General features: G+C 46.8%; 1 protein-coding gene across 10 annotated transcripts in view; it reads left to right on the top strand.

The window, feature by feature from the left end:
* DVL1 (dishevelled segment polarity protein 1) overlaps nt 1–21,202 on the top strand; it is a 179,847-nt gene that overhangs the window by 113,555 nt on the left and 45,090 nt on the right. For 8 of the 10 annotated variants that reach the window (XR_006286435.1, XR_006286434.1, XM_037880973.2 and 5 more), the window contains one exon: nt 238–350. Coding sequence is in view for 5 of the 10 variants with exons in the window: in XM_037880973.2 (XP_037736901.1) it covers nt 238–350 (113 nt within the window). In the remaining 5 variants the exon portion in view is untranslated. Of the gene's footprint in view, nt 1–237; nt 351–19,596; nt 19,723–21,202 lie in introns of those variants that run through there. The other 2 variants (XM_043531701.1, XM_037880975.2) reach the window with 1 other exon arrangement.

The raw sequence follows: 21,202 nt of genomic DNA, 5'->3' as shown, positions 1-21,202 counted from the left end.
CCAAGGCAGGGAGACCAATCTGTCCCCTCGTCCTCTAGCTCAGCACCGGGGATGCCCTCGCAGAGCAGTCTGTGGGACGCTTGCTCTGCTGCTCTCTGTGTTGTACCTGTCCTCTGTATTCATTCTCTGGGGCTGTGAAGCCAGCGCCCTTCCTGGACACTAGGTGCATTGGCAGGTTTGTTTTTAGTGAGGCGGTGTGTGACCCCTGACTGTCTTCTGCCCCCTTGTCTCTCTCAGCCCGAATGCTGCCAGCAGTCGAGATGGACTGGACAACGAAACAGGAACGGAGTCGGTTGTTAGCCACAGGCGAGAGAGACACCGGCGGAGGAACAGGGAAGGCCACGACGACGGTAAGCCCCACGGCCCTTTTATCCATCTACGGCATCATTCTTTTCTTTCTGGGGCCCTGATGGAGCTGATGGTTTCCTGTGCCTTTAAAAACGATGGCACGTTCGATAAAGCAGCCATTCTCAACCAGGGGTCCAAGGCCCCTGTGGGGCCATGAGCCGGTTTCAGAGGGTCCAATGAGCAGGGCCGGCATTAGGCTCACTGGGGCCCAGGGCAGAAAGTCGAAGCCCTGAGCCCCACCACCTGGGGCTGAAGCCGAAGCCTGAGCAATTTAGCTTTGTGGGGCCCCCTGGGGCGTGGTGCCCCAGGCAGCTGACCTGCTTGCTACCCCCTTAATGCTGATCCTGGCTTTTACATGCAGCAAGCCAGTTCTTGTGGCACAGGTAGGCTGTGGAGTTTTTATAGCATGGTGCGGGGAGGCCGGGAGGAGGGCTCAGAAAGCAAAAGGTTGAGAACCCCTGTGAGAAAGGACAGGGAAGCATATTAGCAAGCCCGGAGCTCCTGTCCTTTCCTGTTAGCCCAAGCACCCTCCAGTGAAGCGAAGGGGGTGGGGGGAAATCCTATTGCGGAATTTGCACAAATGGCTCCAGTGTTGATAGAAGATGGGTCCCAGCTTTGCATCTGCTTATTATTTACATTGCAGCGGAGACGAAGGGCATTTTAGAGCTGGTCAGAATTTTCCAGATTTCCGTTTTTGACAAAAACGTGTGTCCATCCCCCCACCCCCACTTTTTTTTTAAATTAACTTTTCTCATTATTTTGCCCCCTATGTTTCTAGTACTTTCTTTATACATATACAGAAAAATCTGCTGGCACTAACTGCACCAGGTCTGTCACTGGCGTTTAGCTGGGGCCATGGGTGTTTATGCACCATATTCTGTTTAGGTAGCCTGTTGCAACTCTCAGCTCTTGGTTTGTCTTGGGACACTGCCTTCAGTGCTGTCTTAGATTTCCCCTGAACTCCTTACCTGCCTCCAACACCTCAGTGGCATAACTGACGCATCTCATCAGACTTGATACTGATGCTGCTTCTGGACTCAGCCCAAGACTTGTAAACCTGTATCTGCACAGCCCTGCCCGTTGTGTGAAGGAGTCGCTCCCCAGTGCATGAAGTTCTGTGTGGCCATGATGGGCACCGTAACTGCCAGCTGTAAAATCCCACCTGACCACTAAGGGTCTGATGCAAAGCCCGTTGAAGTCAATGGGGATCTTTCCATGGTCTTCAGCTGGGTTTGAATAAAGCCTTAGATATGTAGTAAGGAAGCCATGTTTTTACATTGCTGTGTGCGTGCATATCATGCATGCCCACAGATTATGGTTTTGAAACATTTGCACATCCAAGGTAAGTGTGTCAGCTGTAGAATTCCATCCCCTGGTCTCTACTCTACACACTAAGTAAGCTTAGTTTTTAATTCCTTGCCAGAGAAGCAATGTTTGGCATATCCAGGCTTAAGGAAGGGTTAAGTGTTTGGCTCATCAAGTGTAAAATTGTCCTGCTTCTGGAATATTTTGTTCTGACATCTCTTGAGCCTGTGTAGGTTTAACTCACAGCCCCATCTACCAAAGTATCTGCAAGTGCCTCCAAACACAAGACCAAAAGGGCATAAATAGTGTGTCGGCAGCAGGTGTCTTTCTGTTTATTTAACCACCCAACTTGTCAGTGGCTCAGAGAATAAATGAAAGTCCCTCAAATGGCGGGTGGAGCAGAGAGCCATCTTCACATGGTACTGACTGTAGATTCCTTTGGGAAACCACTGGAAAGGGGGGAACGTTCTAACAATGTTGGGTCAAAAGGTTGTTACTTGAAGAATGTTAAAAGGCGACGTGTGTTTAAAGCTGGTTTATTGTCTCCCTCACTCCCAATCTCTTAACAAACGACTGCATTAAATATGCCAGTCTGAACTCGATAAGAAGGAAGTATTAAGAGACAGACCTCTTGGCTTCCTTTACCCCCACTTGCCTGCTCTGCTTCTCTTCTCGACGCTCCACTCCAAAGAAACAGAAGGTGCATGTGGAGTTTGGCAACTCGCTGGAATGTTTCTTCGTTGCTTGCTGCCCGCTCTCTACTGCTAACCTGGCGGGCCCCTCATTTGAGGTCTGACTGGACCTGGGTCCCACTGGCCCTGATCTGAGGCAGGGTGCAGTTCTAGTGCTTTAGCCAGAGCTGTGTGAAACTCAGCAGAACCTCTCTGCCTGGGGCTCCTCTGCCTGGTTTGGCCAGCTTCAGCCCCTGTGGATTGTGCCTTCCAAGTATTGCTTTGAGATTGAGGTTCACATCCAAAATCTCAAAGGGAAACTTGGCCAAAATCCCTTAGTGTCACCTTGTTCTCTACCAGAGCAGCTGATTTCTTATCATTTGGATGAAAAGCCCTTTAGCCCTTTTCTCCGTAGGGTAGGTCAAAATGTAGTTCCCTGTCTGTCTGTCCATCCCTTGCTCATCACATATTATGTAAACGCCTGGTGCTGTCTATCCCTCCAACTGTTTGGTTCCAGCACAGATACCTGCTAGGGTGGGAGCGGTTGGATGCGGTCAGGTCCTTTCTAGCAAACGTTCAATCCTGCAAGCTGCTGGCCAGCTTCAGGGCTTGTTTGGCACCTGGGTGGATCAGACCCTAAGGGCTGTTGACCAAAGAGTTAAAAATACCCTGTGGGGCCCATGCCTGTCTGTTTTCAATGTATGTTGCCCTTTCCATTCATCCATGCCCCTGTCTCACTCACTAGCCCACCGTAGGGGGAGCATGTGTTTTGGGCCTTGGCTCCCATGGGCAGATGTGTATTATTACAGCTGAGGCTGGCTTCAGCTGTGGGAGAGGGAGCGCGGAAAGTGTATGTTTTTTCTCTGCTCAGCTCAGAGGATGTTTCCCCTTCCCCTGAACTCTGTGATCAGAGATAGGTTGGCAGGGCTCCCAGCTGCTGTCTGGAGGGGACGTTCGCTAGACTTGTCAATGCCTGTTTAAATGTCTGGGTCAGAAAGTGGAGAAGAGCTGTGAGGAAGCGGGTGGCTTAGGTTTGTGAGGCTCTGGACAAATTGTTTGGTTTGTGGGCTTCGGTCCATATAGGGTTTGTAGCCTGGAGGTTCAGGTTCAGACAAGGCCCTCTCAAAACTCAAAGCAAATTCGGCTCAAAGATCACTGGGAGGCTCTCTTCCGGATACAGTGGAGACACGCCCCTGATGAGTCTGTTTACCTGTGCCTGCCTCTTTTTTTGTACATTATAAGCTCCATGGGGAAGAAGGGTCCTTGTTTGTACATGAGCAAGGACTTGGTGATGTGAAGGAATGTGCTTCAAACAAGAACAGTGCCTTATTTCCAATTGAAGGCAACCATCCGGGCTTATCAGCTCATTACAGCTTCTTCTTTGGCATTTAAAGAAGATTAAAAGGCAGATGTAATTTGCAATGATTTGTCTCAAGGGGTGGGGGGGGGAATCCAACACCCCTCCGATTAGTGAGATCGATTTTGAAGCCCCTTCGCAACGCAGCTCGTATGTCAGATGAGCCTTCTGGCCATCTCTGCCTACTGGAATGAAAGGATGGGGCACGTTTGGCTGTGGAACCAGACAATAGGATGGGGGTTCACAGCCAAATTCAGGGACAGGAACTGTGTGTGTCACTTGTCACTGCGAAATAATGGCCAAGCCTCTCCTCAGCTGCTATGGGAATAAGGCAATGCAAGAAGTCTTTGATCTGGCCATGTAGAGACTTGTTACAAGGAGATCAAAATTACAGCTCCAGTAATTCACTAGGGGGTGGGGGAAGTGTCCTCTTTAGCGCTCTGTGGGTCTTTCTGCTTTGTTCCGGCAGTGTTAATTACATTGCAGTGCAAAGCCACGCTTGTTTAAGCACCTACAGTGCCGTCGGCTCAGCAAACTACACTGAAAAAATGCCCCGCTATAGAATCATAGGACTGGAAGGGACCTCGAGAGGTCATCTAGTCCGGTCCCCTACACCCATGGCAGGACTACGTATTATCTAGACCATCCCTGACAGGTGTCTGTCTAACCTGTTCTTAAAACTCTCCATTATGTTCCAGAGTCCTTCCTTTTGTTTAAACTAGATGCTGAATCTCCTTCCCCTGCCAAAGGGAGAGGGGCGTCCCCAAGTGCTGCACGAAGGGGAGCAATGGAACAGCTTGTTACATTTTTATTTTATTTTTTAAATTTTATTTCAAGCCAATGCATAGCAGGAGAAGGTGCTAATGAGACGCAGGGGAGTCTCTCAGACACTGGCACATCAGGGTAAGGCCCACCTGGGACGGCAAACTCCTTTTGCTGAACGCTTTATCATTGCGGGGTTGGGAGGTCAAGCGTTGGAAGGTTTTTGTGCTGCTTTGGAGAGACTACAAAGCAAGAAGGCAAGCAATAGAAAATCCACTGGGAACAGTGGGTGAAACGGGAGCAGAGGGTAAGAAGTTAGGTGAAAACACCCAGAGGGAATGTGACTAATGGAGAAAAGTGGGGAAAGGGAAATTCTAACTGTATTCCATGGAGAGGACACCCACTCTTGTCAACCTGGCATTCAGGGCCTTCTTCTGCCTTTAGCACATAGCACAGTGCTCCTGTTACCTAAGCCCCTGGTTCCCAACCTTTCCCCTGCCAAGACCACTCCCACCCCTCCCCTGCCATCTAGCCAGGACCAGGCTGGAACATCTTCCTATTTCACATTATGGAAAGGGCAAAGAGGGGGAAACCCCCCACAGAGGGCAGCAAACCGGCGTCAGGGGGTTTCCTCCACCTTGCCCTTGCCCTGAATTGAGAACCCATGAGCTAGGCAGCCCCTCTTTGGTTGTCATTTTAAATTTGATGAGCTCTTGGAATTTTTAAGGACAAGAAAAAATGGTTCATGGATGAGATTATATTTTTGTGAATTCCCCAAAAGTTCTTTGCAAAGTTCATAATGCCACAAACCCATTGAGGTTCTCCCCCTCCTCTGCCTGATCTAGTCAACCACAGTGTGTCTGTTAGTAAAAAGAAGAGGAGTACGTGTGGCACCTTAGAGACTAACATTTATTAGAACATAAGCTTTCGTGGGCTACAGCCCACTTTAGATATTCATGTGAAAGGTTGAATCCTGCTGAAGAGCAAATATACTCTAGGTAGCAGTGCTTCAGAGAGACTGTAATGTACCTGGCCTTCAGTTTGTAATACAGGATCTAAAAAGGGAGCATTCCTTGTGTCCCTGGGAGGTTCTGTTCAGTGTGAACATTCAGTCAATTCCCATACTGATGCAAAAAGATAAACGACAGCAGCAGTTACTGGTAAATATGCTCTCGTTTTCACCTGCAAAATGGGCAGGTGCAACTCCCCTCAGGCACTTTCGGTAACCCGCAGTTTTCCAGAAATGAAACCTGAACAGTCCCAAGTGATTTTCAAAGAATACGATTCACTTCCCCCGGCACTGAAATGCAGCCACCTCTGCTTCACGCAGCATTACTGTGCATTAACAGCAGCGCAAAAAGTGAGGTGGGAAGAATCTTCCCTGCAGCTGAACCTGCAAGGGGAATTTCCGCTAGGTAAGAACCCAGGCTGGAATCTGGCCATGATACAAAGACCACACCTTGCCTAAGGCTAGGTGCTGTTGGATCTTCAGTAATTGTTTTATGTCGCGTTCAATTAATAGACATAAGCAGATCCTCCGCCAGCAGAATTTCCCCTCGCACCACTGTGCAGCACGGTAGCTCAGGGACCCCTAGCAAAACATTAGGCAGCAGCTGTCGCTTTAAGTTGACTTGCCATTGAAATTAGCGGGGCTGATGGGATGGAGTAGGAATATTTACGCGTATGTGCACCGGGTTCATGCGTGTGCAGAAGCGGGAAAGTGAGCAAGATGAAGAAACCCCTGTCGAAGTCCAGGGTTCTCAAGAGTCCTAAATGTGGCCAAAATAAATGTTGGGGACGCAGTCTAGTGCACTGGCCTAAAACTCAGGAGATCAGCGCTCTTAAGACAAGAGCTGCCACCACCACCCTGCTCTGTGACCTCAGGCAAAACACTTCCCTTGCCTGTGCCTCCCACCCTCTGTCTGCTCGGAGCAGGGATACTCTCTTGCTGTGTCTAGACAGCACCTAGCACGGTGGGGCCCCAGACCTCAATTGGTGCCTTGAGGCCCTACTGCCAGATAAATAATCCTTTGTGAGGGCCCCATTTGGATTGGCGCAGGAGTGCGCGTCGGTGTGTTTTTGCATGTGCAGCGAGTGTGTCTGCTCGCACAGTAGCTTACAGCAGTGATGGCAGAAGTCAGCGAGGGAGGCAGTGTAAATAACAGGTGGCCTTTCTTTTCTTCCCATCCGTAAGGGTTGGAATCCTGAGCCGATCTCTGCTGCCTTGTCATGCTGCACGGCAATGGAGCTGTTACAGAATAATCTTCTCTGTCTTTCCTGAGCCGTGTGCTTTGATAATAGGAAGCTCAGTGCAATATTCAAATAAAGGAAGGTCTTGTACAGTCCAATCAGTCAGGTGTTGGGGGGGGGGGCGGGAGGAGGAGGGGAATGAGCTGATCAGAAGCTGACAGATTCAGTAGAACGTGGGTGTGAGTCTCTGCACGGAGGATGCAGAGTGTGAATTGAAAGGACATTTTCTAGTCGGCATTTACCATTTGTTTGCCAGTAGCACACAGAGCCCCAGCCACAATCCCCAATGTGCTGGGCGCTGGATGGGGATGTAGAAGTAAGAGGCAGACGAGGATCTTATACTCAAAATAGACAAGACAGACAAAGGGTGTGTGGGTGGGAAACGGAGGACAAGGAGGGGAAAGGTCTCACCCAAGAGCACAAAGCAGAACAGGGACCAGAACCAAGGTCTCCTGAGTCCCAGGCCAATGTCTCATCTGCTAGGCCTGCTGCCTCTCTGATTACTGGTCAGGTTGTTTGTTTTTACCCCTCAGAGGCTGAAATCCCTTTTCTCACAGTTTCATCCCCGCTGCCATTTGCAAGAACTGGTTCATAATTGTGGAGTTGCTCTGGAAAATTAGTTTAATAGATTTTAGGGCCAGCAGAGACTCTTACGGTCGTCTAGCCTAACCTCCTGCATAACACAGGACCGAGGATTTCGTCCAGCAGTTCCTCCTTTGAGTCCAACAGCCTGTGGTTGAACTAGGGCACGTTCCTCACAGAGAGACACGGTCCTGATTTGAAAACTCGAATAAGACTTAAGTGATGGTGAATTAACGACATCCCTTGGTGGTGATAATTAACAGTGTGTTGTCATGGTAGGATTGCTCGTGCGTATTGGGCTGCACGCTCTAGTTCATTGTTTTCAGGATTACTCTTAATAATACAAGTGCTGCTGTTGAGTTGCTCACATGCATTTGTGGACACACACTGGCCATTATCTAAGTGGACGGTATACCCTCACCTGAGGCCGTGGGACATGCCTGGTAACATGATACTGTTTTTATGGCTTCTTGCTTTACTTTCTAGTGAAGAATAGACATGAATGGGAGCATTCAGGACTATAGACTTATACTGAGCACCTGCAGTTTCTCCCACTCTGTAGGAGAATTTGCCTTTCCCAACTTGCTTCAACACGCGCTCTGTGTACTGTGTAGAGTCAAATGCTCACCCCACTTATGGGGTATGGCTTCATTAGCAATATGATGACAAAGTTCAGCTCAAACTTTCTCCCCAGGTTTAGCTGCCTATACAGTTCCTCTCTCACATCTGCTCAGCCCACACCCTAAATCCCCTCTCGCCAGAGAGCAATTTTTGCTTTATATCCAAGTGAGATAAGGAGACCCATACCTCAAATGAGTCAGCCGAACCCACTTAACCCTTTCTCCTCAGGATCAACCCCTAACAGAGCTGGGGTGTTATAACATGTATGTGTGTTATTTAAACACTCTTGTCCATGGACTTGCTGCTTAAGCCAAGCATTTGGGGATTAATCAATTTGACTGTACCCAACATTCAAGCTGATTGAAAAATATCAGTTGTTTCTCATGGGAACTTTTGAAAACGTTTTTATTCTTCAGAATTTCCTGTGAAAATGTTTCGGCTTTTTGAAAAGTAAAAATGTTGGTGTGTTTGTTTTCTCAGAAAGTGAAACCAAACTTTTGTTGTTAAAAAGCTGGAGAAGTTTCTAGCAATGATGAAAATTTTCTGTGAATGTTTTTGTTTTGTTGAGTAGCTATTTTCATGTATTTTTTTTTTTTTTACAGTATTTTAACCAATTCTGTCCTGTATGTGCTGGTAGCAGCCTGGCCACAGACATCCCCACGGTGTATGGCCCTACTCCCCGTCTCCCATCTAAGGGCCACATTCTGCATTCCTTAACAGAGCCAAACTCAAGTTGGTAGGGGAACAAACTTTCCATACACTCTTAATTTAAATAATACATTTATTTGCATTAATTGTAGCTTTTCCCACCATAGCTTACTGCTATCTTATTTTCCAAACTGTGTGAGGATATGGGCCTGGCTGAGCCATGAAATTGAATGAATAAAATAATCATGATCTTTTAGCAGATCTGAATGTGAACAAGATGTGTGTGATGTGGAGAAAAAGCTTCTTCTTATGCAGGACGTATTAAATATGCATCTACTGCAATATATATGGGCACGAAGCCTTCAGCCCTTAGGAAACTCCAGCTACTGCAGAGTGCTAGAACATGTCCCCTCAGGAACATGGGGTACTGAGACCACATCAGACTTGCTCTCTGTTTTCTACACTGGCTTCCCACAGAATTTCAAGTTCAGGGTCTCGGTTCTTATCGTCAAGGTGCTCCATGGTCTGGGCCCAAGATATTTCAAAGAGCCTAAAGCGCCGGGATGAAAACCATGGTTGACCGTCTTGCTTCTCTGGCACAAGGGAGCTCTCCACGATAAGGATATAGCTCAGGTCTGTGCACAAGACAGAGTATTCACTGGTGCTGGTGTGAGACACTGGAATGAACGTCCCCACGGACTAAGGGCTATCATGCACCTTCCCACCATTTGCTTCAAGTGCAAGGTGCATTTCTTTAACCACCCTTCTGTAGCATAGCTACAGAGCAGTGTGCGGGTGCCTGTGTGAAAAACATGCTACCAAAACAAGATTATCTCCTGCACAAGCTTCCCACACCCCACTGTGAAAGGATGAGAGAGCAAACCCATGACAGATGCTACTCACATTACTTCATGCAGTACCGGAAGGTGCTCAGATACTGCAGTGATAAGCATGATATAAAAACCTGTGTAGACTAGAATAGTACTGTGTTTACACTCATTTCTAATGTGTGGATAGTTTAAAAAAAATATTAAGGCCAGAAGGAGGCCACTATGATCTTCTAAACTGGCTTCCCGCATAATGCGGGCCAGAAAATTTCACCTTGATGGTTCCTGCGTGAAGCCCAACAGCCTGTGGTTGAACTGCTGGGATATAATATATGTATTGTATATAGAAAGCTTCACGGAGAATATTAAGCCTGCAAAGTTGGGTCATGACTGTACTATAAGCTCCATGCAGGACCTCATTGAAGTAATTGGAGTTCAGTGTGGTTGCAGGGGGTCTGTCCTTGCAAAGCACATTGTAAGATTAGGGCTTTAATACTCGAACGTTAGGAAAAATCAAAGTTAAGGTTTCACACATAACCTTAACTCTGCCCCGTTGCCCAAAGCAGCTGGGGCAGGCCAGAGATTCCAGCCCTTTTGTCTGCAGTTGCTTCAAATACCAGTTGTGTTTGCTGTTCCTGTAACATTTTCATGTTTGTTCTCATTTCATTTCATTTCTGTTTCCTGCTACTTGCAGAAGGCTAAGTAAGTCACCTTTTTCGTCGGACATTTTGGAGCAGAATTCTTGTGTCCATGTGTGATCTTATGAAAATCTTCAGGAATGGACAGGCAAAATGTTTCTGGTACTTTAATGGGAAAGCTTAATTGGGTCTCCCCTGCCTGAATGATTGTCTCCATAAGTGCATGACTGACCTTGCATAGAGTTCTCAAGAAAAATTTTAAGCCTTGCTTTGCATAAATTGAGATTTAGAAGAGAATTTGGTTACCACACGATCTATTCCTTGTGCAGGAGATTACCAAAGATCATAGAGGTTTGTAGCAGAGAGGAGTTTGTGATTTACTGAATCAGGGAGCGACTCTGGTAATGATACATGTGAGCATGTTCCACTCCCTCCCGCTCCGCACCCACCTCTCATAAATTTTGTTGCTATTTGATAGCATAGAAATAATACTTGGCGTCTGACGTCATTGTGCCTGTGTCTATTCTGATTAAAAAACAAATCCTTCATCAGTTATCAAAGAAATTGCAGTGCTGGGGAAAGTGATTTCTCCCAGGGAATCCGCTTAATTTCCAACGGGTTCATTTTTAGATTGCGTAAAGTGATGTGCATTTAAAGAGGTATGACATTCGGGAGGCATAGTCTCGTAGTTGTTCCCCCCAGGCCCGACTGGTGCGTCAGATGATTTTCAATTGCAGTTGGTTTGAACAAAGGATGTCCGCAAGAGAGCTGGGCCAGATGTTTTTTCAGGGATTAGAAATTTCACCAAAAAATGCATTCCTCAGGGCTCTGAATGTCTTTCTGAATGTGGGTCATATTCAGCAAATAGTTTTGGTCGGGGGAAAAAACCTGGGGGGTTGGGGGGGGAACCCTGGAAATGTCATTTCCAAACAAAATGTCTAAAGGAACCGTTTGGACAAGTTTTGAAATGAAATGTCCATTTGAACTGACACTTCGGTTAGCAGATGTTTGGAAAATGTCGATTTTCCGAATGTTTTTCGTTCCCTTTAATTGATCGTGAAAACCAAAAAAACCCACCTCTCCTGGTTTGTTGCCAAACTGAATTTTTCAGATTTTTTTCGTTTGGCCACTGAACTCAAAAATCCATTCTTCACTCAGCTCTGATCAGCCGGGCCTGCTCCCAGTCTGGCCGACCAGGCCTCTGTGGGGTCAAGGAACATTGTGGAATGTGCTTGTTGACCCATTCAGCAAAGCACTTAAGCACACGCTTAACATTAAGCAAGTGCTTAAAGCCAAATAACATCAATAGGACTAAAGCATGTTAAGTGCTTTGCTGAATCGGGGGACTAGGAGAGCACCCAGCACAGGATGCTGCCTGGGGTGTGTTCAGGGGCCCCGTGAAGTCAATTGGGGAAGCTTTATGTTGACTTTAGTGGGCTTTGGGTCAGGATTCAGGTGCTGGTAGAGGGGATTGACAACCCTTTCCTTACTCACACACTAGCATGATACATGGAAACAAGATTGTTAATTTCTGGGGGCTCCAACCTTCCAATTTATCTTCCTCCCAACATGCAATCTCAGTTAAGTAATTTTGAAAAGAATAATCCCCGTTAGAGAACGGCATACATCCTCCGATGTCAAATAACGTGATGTAGATGCTAATCTTTGTCTACAGATCCCCCAAGTGTCTAATAAAATGGCTGGAAAACAAAGAGGAGAAGCAAACAGCAGTGTGCCCTCTTCAGAGGGATTGCACGATTCTTAGATTGTTGTGCTCCCAAACCAGAGAGTTACCCACCAAGCACAAGAGAAGAGAGCATTTGTGCTGATGTAGATGTTGTCTGTCTCTTAAGTGAGAGACAATAAAGCCAACTTGCAGACAAAGATGCGCTTTGTAAAGCGGACCTGGGCAAAGTTACCTTTTGAATGTGATTTCCTCCCCTCCCCCAAAAAAAGTGTGGGGGGGAGGAAAGGGGTGCTAAAGAAACAGAAATAATTGGTGTGGGGAAAACCAAGAGCCCCTTTGTATCAAACTGAGGCTTTGTATGAGTTAGGAAATGTCTTTCTCTTGATTACCTTTCACTCTAATTAGTAGCAAATCTCTCTCTGGATTTGGCTGCAAATAAAATCACAGGCTGAATGGGCTGGAGCTGTCACTAGAGGAGAACCCTGACTCCCCTTGTTCCCTGTCCCCCATCCCCTTAAAGCAACCAAAGTACTTGATACTAGGAAAAGTTGACCAAGTCCCATTAAATGAGGGGAGCCATGCTCTTAATTAGAAGCGTGGGAGGTCTGCTTGGCACATGTTCTCGGGACCCCTCGCTGACTAGGACAAAGGTCCCATGTCCATTTCCCGAGGAGGAGTGAGAAAAGGGACCATGGAACGTCTAATTAGGGAGGTAATTAAGGGACAAGTTTTCATGGGCGTTCAGAATGTTTTATAGCTCCTGCTATTTTTTGACAAGTCTACAGACGTCAAGTGTCGGTGCTGTTGTTTCGATGCCGAGTTTGCACTGCAGGGAAATGAACCGTTGTATGGACAGATCAAAATGCTGGGTCAATGATCTGTGCTTTGGGAGATGCCTGGCATTTACACTCAGGGCGCTGTGAATGGTTGGGAAGAGCGATTGTTCCAAATTTCCAGTAGCAGCTACAGTATGTCTATTCTTAAGCCTTGAGGAGAACCGTGTATCTGTATTCCCAGTGCCCTTTGTTCAGGCCAGTTGCAATGGAAACGTAAACAACTGTAGTTTTCTAAAAAGAGCTTCGCCCAACCATCTCTGGCTTCATTTGATTATTCTTCAAGACGTTGCCATGCAAAAATCGGGCCTGGTCCATGGGTAATTAGAATCAGGCATGGTCCATGGGTAATTAGAATCCAGACCAAATAGGTACATGTGGGAAATATTTGTGTAGTTATTTCAAATGCTATTTGCTTTGGTAGGACCAACAGTGTCCCAAACTCTCTGATGTACTAAGGACTGTACTGAAACAGTTCTATTAGGAAGAAGGGGCACCGGGAAAGTCTTCATTTGTAAATACCATCTGTCAGCTAGTTTTACACATTTAGATGCATATAATAGCATTTGGTGGTCTGATTTCCCGCCCCCGTCCCGCCCCCCGGAGGTGCTGGGAGCCTGCAGTTATTGTTTTCACTTGGAGCTACAGATGCTCAGGATCTCTGAAAATCAGACCCAGAGACCATCTTTGTGGATGTAGTGCTCCTCTGCTGAGAAATATTGCCTAGCACTAAAAGCAGGGGGCTGGGTATTGGGATTCCTGGCTTCTAACAGTTCTCCTGCTGACTTTCTCTGTGACCTTGGGCATGTCCCTTCATTTCTCTGGGCTTCACTTTATCCATCTGTAAAATGGGGATAATGACGCTTGACCTGGGATATTGTATGAGATTTAATTGATGTTTACAATGTGCTCTATGATTTGCAGCTGAAATGTGTAAATACTGTAAATATGTAAATACTGAACCATGTAGGCAGATCTATTAAGGTACAGAAAGTGGATTGGAAACTAATCTTGTGCTGTAACATTGGGAAGGGATATTTATTAAAAGGGAAGTTACGTTTTCCTGCATCCAACTCATCTTCCAGGGCAAGTTAAAACTAATTCAGCACTGGGAAGCAACTGCTCATGAGCGATTGTGTTTCTCGGTACATTTCCTTTGACAAATAGATGGATTGGTTACTCCTGTTTGAAGGAAAAGTCATTAGGGGTAAGTGATTACGTTCCCTTGCCAAACCAAACGCTCACTGAATTGACACTGGTGGCCGTAATGCTCCAGGATCAATCACACATATGTCCAAGGACTTAGTGTTGCCGAGTAGGTTTGTTTTCAGGTTTGCTTCGTTTTTAACATGGAGGCAGCTTGCTGCCACTTGGATCTGTTCACAGCTGTCGTGAGTTGCCTTCTGTGTAAAGAGGCATAAAGTCTTGCATGGGCTGCTCCCGCGGCTGGTCTGCATGCTTGTCTGTGAGTCTGTTTGATGTGTGAGGGAAGGAAGGAGCCCATGATGTCGTCGTCGTGAGTTTGTTTTATTTGTCTGTGTCGCGGCAGCCGCATCCCCATCGTGTTAGGTGCTGTGCAAACGCAAAACAGAGCCCTGAAGAGCTCCCAATCTAAGCACAAGAGAAGAGATGGCAGGTGCATACAACACACAGACGAGCAGGGAGCACACCATGGCCATGAGATGCTAATACTCACTCTTCTCCCCTTACCTGCACAGTAAGGACTGTGTCCTGTGCTCACAGGCCTGGACCCAGCTGCTGGAGGGGCGGTGGTATGTGTTGGTAAAGTGGGAATGGATTTCAGGGTCTGTCTATAATTGATGGAAGACCCCTTGAATAGCTAGAGCTGTGGTGCTGTGTCATCTCCTATCTGAGGTTTAGTTTTAGTTGTGATTTCTGCCAGGCCCAGCCTCCCTGCTCTTCTACACGGTGCTAATGGAGAACCCTTTATAACTTGCTGGTGCAGATGCCTCTCCTCTGCTGCCCCCGTTCAAGGCTTGTTTGATTCCACACTTTGAAGTGCTTTGTCCCTCAGGGTGAGACCTTCTCAGGTGTTGATGAAAGCCAAGGAGAACACACTTTAACCTCCCGAGCAATGCCTTCTCCTAATCGTCGTGACAGATTAAAAGGTTCTTGTCTGATTGTCTCAACGGATTCTGGGTCCTCCAGTGAAGCACGAGGAGCCCGTTGTCAAGGAGGGTAGAAAGTCCCTGGCCATTAGTGGGTTAGGCATTGAATTCCCAGATGGGTGCTGGGTACAAAGGAGACAGAAACAGCATGATGTGTTTGTGGCTGGGAATGGCTGAGAGAAAGGGATGTGATTCTCGTTTACGCTTAGGGTTTGTCCACATGGGAAAACTGTCCCAGTGGTACAGGCAGCGTTATACCAGTATAAGCCTCATGCAGACACACTTATTCTGGTAAGAGAGTGGTGGGGTTTTTTGGTTTAACTTAAACCCCTTCCCAGGGAACATAGCGAAACCAGAAAAAACGCACCATGGATGCGCATGTGCATATGAGATACTGGTGTAACTATAGCTATTTACAGTCACACCTGAGGGGATCCTGAAAAAACTCCCCTGTAGAGAAGACCTAAGGTCCATTTATTCCACTCTGGCAGTGTAACGGTGCCTTAGCGTGGGAGCATATTATACCTGCCCCCACTTTACACCGCTTTGATAGCGTAGAGCGGCTTCAAAGGGGACTTGGTGTAAATGAGAATCAGGCCCCCAGGCTAAAAACCTCAAGATGAAACGTGTCTTATTGTTTTGCCAAAACGAGCAGGCTTCAAATAGGAGGGAGGTGAGGCTGCGGGTGACTGATAAATGGCAGCAGGAAGCATGTTCTGTAGTTTGTCCATCGCTGGTTTACTACAAGCTTGGCATTCTTGGTTTCGACTGAATTACCTGGAGCGTGGCTGCTTACCTGAACGATCAGTGCCTCTCTGATCTGCAAACTCAGGCTGGAAGCCTCTCTCTGGAGCAACCGTTCAACAGTTCCATTTCCAGTCCCAGCCAAAGCCCAGCTGTGCGCTGGCTGCTGCAAAAATGACAAGCCCCAAGGGGTAAAAAATGTAATGAACTGTTACAGAGCTGAAAAGGGGTTCCTTACCGTCGTGGGTTTGGTTGTAGGTTTCGGAAGGGGGTGGCAATCAGAGGTTCTTAACTTATTCAGACAGATTCATCCTGATAATTATTTGTCTACATAGCACCATAAACACGCCTGGCACTTAACAATGCTGACCCAGCTTGAGGACTTTAAAAGCCAGGGGCAGGAGTAGGGTGACCAGACAGCAAGTGTGAAAAATCGGGACAGTGGATGCCGGGGTGGTAACAGAAGTCTAAATAAGAAAAAGACCCAAAAATCAGGACTCTCCCTATAAAATCGGGACATCTGGTCACCCTAGGCTGGCATCTCAGATGGTGCAAACCAGTATTGCTCACTGACGTGACTGGAGCTGCGGCATTTTGTCCCAGCTGAGGATCTGGCTTCTGCAAGTTTCCATTTCCAGAGTGGGAGTTCAAAAGGGAATCTGATGATAGTTGCCTAGAAGATCCAAGCCTGTAGCCTCTCTTAGCTATTTAGCTGGGCACACTCTGCTAACCCGAGGACAGAACAGGCCTTTCAAGTTTCCCCTCTCGTGTTTAATTACTTTCCATTGAGTTTGTCTTTGATAAAATGCCTCTAACCTAACCTTTCTCTAGAGACTTACGGGTGGGGCTACGCAGGGGGGCCGTCTTCAGTCCTGGCCGACGGACTTGGCCTTGTTTCCCTTAATAATTTTTTTTTTCAAGCAGACACTGGTCTGGGAACAAGCACACCGCTCGGCTATCCAGCACTCCTGGATCAAGAGGCGCCATTGGTTTGAGAGACAGCTGCCCATTAACAACATAATCTGCTCTTTAACGAAGTGAATTCTGACTCTGAAGGGCTGCGGAGCAGATTGGCAGAACCATTTCGATCCCCCAGCCCCAAATGGAACAGGCTTCAAACCCTTAGAACCTAGCGGATGAGTTACTCCTCTTGATCACCTCCCCTCTCGCCCCTCCAAATGAGCCAGGCCTGCCTTACTGCTCTGCTTTCCTTCCTCCTCCTCCCCAGCCACCCAACCCCCAGTGAAGCCAATGGTTCAATCCCGTTTACCTGGGTTAGCAGCATTTTTTACTCCCCATCTTATTTCACTTGCAGTTTTATGATGGCAAAGCGGGGAAGAAGCTGCACTGACAATAAACCATAATAACCCGCTGGGGAATGCCCCGGTTGGTTCCACCACCACAGATGTTAGTAAATGTGTCTGCTATGTAGTGCACTTGTTAAATGTTTTAATAGTTGCTCTTTAGGCAATGCAGTAACAAGTATTATACTGAATCTTTATGCTCTGGCCTATGTCGGCTCTGATTGGCCTCTTCAAAGGAGCCTAGGATTGGGTGTCTACCTCCTGAAAATCGCATCCGTGATTGGTGGATCTCAGTCTTTTTCCTATTGGACTTGGATACCCTTGAGACCTATTCATGAAAATCACTATTTAAGAGCTAGGTAGTATTTAATTATTTAGTTCTTACTGGCACTCGCAGGTCTGGCTGGGTGCGCAGTGCCATGATATTTTGGGACTGCCAGCTCTGCCTTGTGCGTGAAATGTGTGAGCGGGTGAGATCACCTGTAGGTTGGGGGGGTGTCTGTTGCTTTGTACTAGGAAAAATTGGGCCCCCAAAGTCTGTGGAATCATTTTAAATGAGTCCATGATTATTTTTGATTATGGAGCTTTAAAAGGCCAGCAGTCGATTTGGGAGCCTACATGTTCCACTGAGCAAATTAATGAGAAGGGACTCAATGTACATGGGGCAGATCGTCAGGTGCTGTAAGTTGACAGAGCTCCGCTGAAGTCAAGGAGCTGAGCTGAGGATCTGGCCCCTAATGTATCTTTATTGCAGGGTCTCGGGTTTCCAGAGTTCAGCCTTGCTAGCTTGTAGCTTAGCCACATGCATCAGCCAAAGGGGCCAGTGAAGAGAGCCTTTCTGGATCAGTTCAGCTCAAGAGGATTTCTTTCATGCCCCACCTTCCTCTTGATGCCTCTTCACATGGAGGGAGCCCAGTGGGAAGGTGGCCTCTGCATGCCTTTGCACCTTGTCTGCTCTACTCTTGTTTTCAGCACAGCTCATCAGCAGTTGATTAAAGCAGTTGTTGGAGCCTCTGCTTTTTGGGGAAATGAATGGCAGGTCACCTGCAAGTGAGAAATTGGTTAGAGTAATAACTTTTAATCTGCTTTCTCGCGGCATTTCTCAGATAATCACCTCTGCATTTCTGACTCCACTTCCATGCTCAGGTCTAAACAGACACCAATTACTGTTTAGACATTTTTTTAAATGCCTTGGCTCCTTGTTTCTTGCAATAGGAATGTTTGAACAGATGGCAATTGCAAAGTTGCACTAACCCGATGATAGACGTAGCTTTTTGCCCACGGAGCCACCCCTTCTGCCAATTGCTCCCTCCGAAACGTCCGCAGGCCGCAGGACTCGGTTGCAGCTACTCATTAAACAGCTCTCCAAGATGAGGTGTTTTTTAGTTAGGAATGAAAGGCCAGAGGTAGGAGAGACCATACCTGTGTTTGCATTTGGGGGTGGGATGCTTAAGGCGGACTTTTAGCACCTTCAGATGCAGCAGCTAAGTAGTGCTCGGTGTGATGCTGCAGAATCAGAGCCCAAACGTTTACAGGGTCTGCTGCCTCCCACTGGAGAGTCTTGGCAGCTCTTCTCTTCCAGGCCCATGGCCCTTCTTGAGAGAGCCCTCTGAAGTGTGACGAGGGAGGGACGGAATGGGCTCTGGAGGCTGGTAATGGGAGGAGGGGCGGGACTTTGGCTTCCGGGTCTCCAGTTCAAACTCAGCCAAGGTCAAGAAGTAACCCAAAACTAAGTATTGTCGAATGGACATGGACTGAATTTGCCACGGGGAGCCACTGAAGCCAAGGACTTAGCAAGATTTTTTAAAATGTTGGGACATGAATATGGAGAACAGAAATAGCTGGTGTTGCTGTAGTCAGTGCTCACAAACTTTTCGGAAGGGATGGTAAAGCTCATGCTTCAGGGTTTAAGCCAATCTCTAGCTATTAGAGAGGAGGATAAGGGCTAATGTGGGGGGCAGGTTATTCCACATCTGCTACTGCGGGGTTCTTACACCTTCCTCTGCAGCGTCTGGTCCACTCTGGCAGTTCTTGCAGAGAGATTTTATTCTTTCTTGTTTTGGCGGTTTTCCTTAATCTACAACGAAAGCCACCGAGGCTGACTGGTACTTGTGTGCTTTATGTATGGGGAACATCATGCTATACAACGAAGTGTGTGAGTCAAAAGAGACCTTATGTGCCTGGCCTTGGGGGTGTTTCTCTATGTTTAGGAGGAATCTCAGCGCTGCTAAGTAGCACTTATCCTGTCTGTTATTTTAGGAATTGTTGGAGCCTCTGCTTCCCTCCCCTGCCGCACCCCAAAGAAATTCTGTTGGTTTTTCCATTTCGTATTTGTCTGATTTCAGCCGAGTTAACACACGACATCGCAAACTGAACTCCGGCGGCCTCTTTGTTGAGTTGACTCCATTTGCCTCCACCTTTATTCTGGCTCAACAAGCCTGAGGGATAATGGGTGGAATGATCTCTCACTTCCTTCACAGATCCGGTGGGGGGGACGGGACAGAGGTAGTGGGGGATTGTGTTTGCAAGCATGTTAGACTGTCCTGCTTTGTGCTGAGCTTATGCCACTGAAAGCAGAAACACGGTGTTTCTTTCCTCTTGTCAAAGCAGCCCACGGCCTGTTGCTTTGATCAGGAGCATGTGCCTTCTCACTAGAGGCCCCTTCGTTGGCCGGCATATGTCCGCTGCCTGCCGGAGAGAAGTCTACCTGTCTTCCCAGCACTGCCCTTTGGGGACTCTGCGCTGAAGGACTATTCATCAGGGCCACAACGTGTGTGCCAGAGGCCCTAGGAAGAGAGTGCATCACCGGAGCATTTGCATAGCTCCCCCCTCATTGGTTTGGCACTCAGTGAAGCCAGAGTGAGGGCTGACTGTAGCGTCTGGCTGATCGCTGCCTCAGGTGTCCTTAGGCACATTGAGGTCTGGTTGCGTGTGCGCTTGTTTTAAAAGGGTTTCTTAGGAAGGCCAGGCTGAAGTTTGTTCTGCCCAGTCTAGTCAGCAGAAGTTGTGCTTTAAAGTAAGTATATACAGCAGCTCACTGAGCATGTTGCTGGAGGGAGCTTTAAAGTGAGTAGCTTTTGGTATATGCTGTTGGAGGACAAATTCAGGAGGTGGGTGAATATGTAAGATGGGTTTTAGAGAGAGGGGTCTGTGTGTGTGTGTGTGTGTGTGTGTGTGTGTGAGAGATCTCTCGCCACCCTCTTGCGTTGGTGTTGTGCAAACTTTGATGAAACATGGATCCTAACATTCCTTTATAGTTAAAAACCCCAACAGCTCAGTCTTGATGTTGTTACAGAACAATACTGTCTGTTTCTCTAGTTAAGGATTATTGACCTCTGCTCTGGTAAAACCCCATGGGAAAGATTATTTAAATAGTGTTTCTGATCAAAGGCCATGATTTTGTCAAAAGTGAAAGTATATTTCCAAAGCTCTTTTGCTGTATGAGGTGCTAAAAATGTTATAATGTTAAAAACAACGGGGATTTTTTCAACAACGCATATCGCTTAGGTAAAAAGCTTTGTAAATTTTTTTTAAATGTTGGTATTAGGAAATATATCTTTTGATGTAATGATTGTAATATGAATGGAAAAATAAGGCAGAGGTGGGGGGAGGAGCGGGATGGGTATTTTCTTAAATCTTTTAATTTTATTAAAAGAAGTGAGCTGCACAAATGGGAATCAAGAAGTTGCATGTCCTAGAAGAGTCCCTGGGTTGGGTGGTAAGAGACCTAGACAGTGTGACTTACTACTTACTGTAAATGGAAGGAAAACATTGTTTGAGGATATAAGATCACAGTTCTTAGAGTTGTGTTAGAGCTGTTTAAATCTAGCATACGCAGTAATATATAGCATGTACAGTACCCTATCGGAGTCTGTAGGTGCTATCATAAAAAAAAGTTACTACAATTAATAATTATGATACCAAGAATATACATTATTTTTCTCTGTTGAAATATCACCTCCATATTCCCCTCCCCTTCCCAATTTCCTTTGCTTTGCTTCTGAGGGATAATTTAAAAAAGAAAGGCAAACAAAGAAAAAGAGAGTTGGAGAGAGTTGTGACAAAGCTGAGAGCTCTCTTTAAATGTCCTATCATCCTCAGGGTAAGAGATGTAGCTGTCTCTGTGTCCTAATGACCCAGTCAGCGAAGAAGGCAGTCATGGAATATGAAAATCTCCCTGAAATGGGGTATAAGCATAGAGCCAAAGCTTGAAAGGAGCTGAGCCACTGCAACTCCAACTGGAGTCTCTGGGAGCTGAGGAAGTTCATCTGATGATTTGGCCCTTAATTTTCTGAATGGAAACCGTTCCTCAGCAAATATTGCCTCTTTACAGCTGGGCTGAAGCACCTGGTAGTAACGCCAGGGTGCATCACTTGAGACAAAACGTGAGCCCTCGTACAAAAATATTTGAAATGCATCAAACAGAAAATGTTCAATGATTAATTTCACATTGACTCCAGAGGAGGTGGCATTAAATAACTGATTTTTAGGACCTG

Source organism: Chelonia mydas, chromosome 18, assembly GCF_015237465.2.
Source record: "Chelonia mydas isolate rCheMyd1 chromosome 18, rCheMyd1.pri.v2, whole genome shotgun sequence".
NCBI lineage: Eukaryota > Metazoa > Chordata > Testudines > Cheloniidae > Chelonia > Chelonia mydas.
This window is presented reverse-complemented; position numbering and strand designations above follow the sequence as displayed.